At 50.0% G+C, this 3555-nt stretch overlaps 1 protein-coding gene across 2 annotated transcripts in view; it reads right to left on the bottom strand.

Moving 5' to 3' along the window:
* The window catches only part of ALPK3 (alpha kinase 3), a 74795-nt gene that overhangs the window by 3972 nt on the left and 67268 nt on the right, over nucleotides 1-3555 (bottom strand). For both annotated transcript variants that reach the window (XM_081169175.1, XM_081169176.1), the window contains 2 exons: nucleotides 2988-3202; nucleotides 1628-1676 (listed from right to left, as the gene is read on the bottom strand). In XM_081169175.1, coding sequence (XP_081025301.1) covers nucleotides 1628-1676; nucleotides 2988-3202 — 264 coding nt within the window. The remainder of the gene's footprint in view (nucleotides 1-1627; nucleotides 1677-2987; nucleotides 3203-3555) is intronic.

Genomic DNA, 3555 nt, shown 5'->3' with positions numbered 1-3555 from the left:
CTGGCAATAAAGAGAGGATTACACACCTGGGCAAGCTCACTCCCAGCCCTCCCCACCCAGCTCATACGGGTCGATGTGGAATGTCGAGAGAGTGCCGTGGGCATCAGCCGCAAAATGGCTGCCATGGGTTACGTGGCATAACACAAAATGCCTCACAAGAAACTGAGCAGGAAGAGCAAACACTCTCCTGTACTGTGTGGATTGTTGAAGGGATATTTATTAAGACCTTTAGCAGGTCCCATAAGAAGTTATAAGTATCAGGGAACTTGCCTCCAGATTAAGGAAACGATTCTTAATTCACAAATTCATATATAGTATGAGCCAAATATGCACACTAAATGAAAATGCCCAATAATGGTCCACGTATATGGCAGTAATACTCTTGATGCTTACTGTTTGCAAAACATTGTAAACAGAAGCATTTTAGTCAAAGTATACTATTTAGATGTGGAGTTGTTCTTTCAGAGGTTGAAAGTTGCTTTTAAAAAATATCTATATGCATTTTCAGTTCTGCCGATGCCGTAAGAATATGTATTTCCATACCGCAGATTTTCATGTTGTTTTGTAAATGGATATAGATCTCCATTTTACTACTGAAAAGACCTGTATGGGTTGAAACATGTCAAGTATTATATTATCAGATGTATTATTGTCATGTACTACTCAGGGACAGTTACAATGATAATGGGCAATATCAAACGTTAGCCTGTCATACTCAAGAGTAGATCCACTGGAATGAATGGACTTGAGTCACTTAAGTTCAGTTAGTCTAAGTATGACTAACATTGAATATCACCTTTAGTCTCTATATTTTGCTGACTTAAAAGATGAGCTTGTGAACTAAGAATTGTTTTCTTAAATTGTATGTAGGGACTGCGGTGCTTCCGTTAAGGATATTCCCTTTTGAATCTCTGTGCACCTAAGTGCATAAATCAGCTCTTCCCCCTGAGCCCCCCAAGCCTGGATCATATAGCAGGCCACCAGGAAACCGGATTGTCCCTCTCCTTTGCTGAGCAATTGTGACCAAAAGCTTTATCTGGTCTCAGTTCTAGGTCCACTGCATTCTAGGTCCCAACCACACCCAAATCTTCTGCAGCGGTGGTGAGCCAGCTGTGGCTTTCCAGATGTTGTTGGACCACAGCTCTCATTGTCCCTAGCCATTGGCCATGCTGACTGGGTCTAATGAGAGTTGGGGAGTCCAGCAACCCCCAGAGTTGCCGCAGCTCCCCCCCCACCCCTGGTCTACAGCAGTCTGCAGACTCCAAAGTTGGAGATGGAAGCCATAGCTGTTCAGGGTAGTGCCATGGGACACTCTGGGAGCCCCAATTTGGCCAGGGGTGGGAAGCAGCCATTGGTGCCAATGACAGCTTCATTTTCATTAGGGCTGTGGCACAAGGGAAAGAGCGAGGCCCCCTTTTCCCTGCACACCCCCGTTCCAACCTCGATGGCCTGCAAGGACACATGCCCCGCTTGCAGAATTTCCTGAGGCATCTGGTTGGGAGCAAGATGGTGGACTTGATGAGCCTTTGGCAACAGAGCTCAGGTGTCCTGATTCAGCCCTCTGTCCCATGGCATCAGGGTCGAGAAAGATGTCCCCAACACACTGCGTTGCTCGGTGGTCACTTACCCCTTTGTTTTGGTAGCAATCTTGACATTGGTAACCTTCCACTCAACACCTGTAAGAGACACCCAACCTCTAGGTCATGGAGCAGATCGGCAAAGAGGCAAGCAGCCCCTACCTTTTGCGGAGCTAATGGGACCTGGCAAGTCTGGACTCCATACTCCTAGCCCAGGCTTCCTCAACCTCATCCCTCCAGATGATTTTGGCCTACAACTCCCATGATCCCTAGCTAGCAGGCCCATTGGTCAGGGATGGTCGGAATTGTAGTCTCAAAACATCTGGAGGGCCGAGGTTGAGGAAGCCTATCCTAGCCCAACCCAAATCAATTCTGCTGCAGCGCTTCCTGGGGGCCTAGAAGATGTAAACCCTAACCCTAAACTCAACCCTAAGCCTACTCATGGCTCAACTGACATACCGAACAACAATGTTGAGCAGAGAATGGGACTGACTGCATCTGCTGGTCCTTCCTGTGCCCCCGTAAGGGACCGGGCAGAGGAGGAATGGTGGAGACCACCTCCCCATCCTGACTCTTCCAAGGAGGCAGAAGAGGAAGACAGTACAGATTTACAACAGGGGTTTGAGAGAGGTCACAGCTCAGAGGCAGATGAGGGGGGGAAAGTTGGGAAATAATGGGAGAGGAGGAAAAGCAGGCAGAGACAGAGCAGCCAATTGGCTGACACGTTGTCATTCGAAAGCATTCCAGACCCTCCATCTCCCAGAACCTGGTGAGCCTTAAAAGTAGGAGAGCAAAGAGCTCAAAGACAGAGGGCACGTAGCTGCACATGTAGAGGAGATGAATGAGGAAGTGGGAGAGACAGGGTTAGAAATTCACTTGGGACAACGCCATTATCCAAAAGGCTGGGTTCTATAGCCTCTCTCTGTAAAGATTGAAATAAAAAAGGACAGCAAGAAACTTCCTGATCACAAGCAGAGTTCCTATGCACGAGCTACTGCATGCACATCAAGCCTCTTATCACCTTGGACCCAAATGCACAGAAATTGGGGTTGGAGGGGTGGGCAGGCAAGACCATCCAGCACCACCCCCGTCCCGCTCATCAAGACTCCTTACAAAAGAGATTGAAGGCTGAACTGCTAATACTGTAATGCCCTGATGCAAATCTGTGGCGCGACTAACGTTTGGAAGGTTGCGTACATCTGTAGGTCACGGCAGGGTGTGACACTGCAGAGATGGAGATGGTGTAGAAGTGGGCAACCCAATGAACGCCCCCCCTCTAGATACACTCCTAAAAATATGGCACCCAGAACTGGACTCCATACCCCTTGACAAATAACAGGGCTTCACCCTCCACCCCCACTGCCCTGAAGCCATTCCCAGAGAGTGAGGGGACAGGGGCGTGAGCCTCACCTTCCAAGTCTGTCACCAGGATGTTGCCATTTGTCCACTGGTACAGCCAGTGCTGGAAGGCGCAACACTTTTGCCCAACCTCGGAGAGGCTGGCTGGAGCCAGGCCGCCATTTCTTCGCCCACAGTAGCACTCGAACTGGCCGGGCAGGTCCTCCTCCATGGTGGCATAGGGAATATTGTTTGCCGGGCGGTAGATCAGGTAAAGAGGGATGATTCTGTCAAAAGCAGATTCCCACTTTGGTTGGTGCGGCTGCTCAGAGCATTGCAACCAGGTCAAGTGCTCCCACACCTCAACAGAGCTGGCATCAGGGGGGCAACTCTCCCAGGACACCCACTAATTCCCAGCAAAGGAGCCACTGTGACCTCCAGAGCCTCCTGGTCCTGGTGTCAGCTGCTGCTGCTGCCTAGACACCGGACACATGAGCAGGGACAAGAGCCAGGAGCCACAGCCTCTACTGGCATTGCCCTCCAGTCCTTGGCAGCACTGCCAATTGGGTGCAGAAGGAGAGGAGGCAGCCATCATTCCTGACCGTGCTGTCTGGGGCTGATGGGAGTTGTGGTCCACTAA

Source organism: Podarcis bocagei (assembly GCF_964188305.1).
Source record: "Podarcis bocagei genome assembly, chromosome: 14".
In the NCBI taxonomy this organism is placed as follows: domain Eukaryota; kingdom Metazoa; phylum Chordata; class Lepidosauria; order Squamata; family Lacertidae; genus Podarcis; species Podarcis bocagei.
Note: the sequence above shows the minus strand (reverse complement) of the source record. Positions and strands in the feature narration are given on the sequence as shown.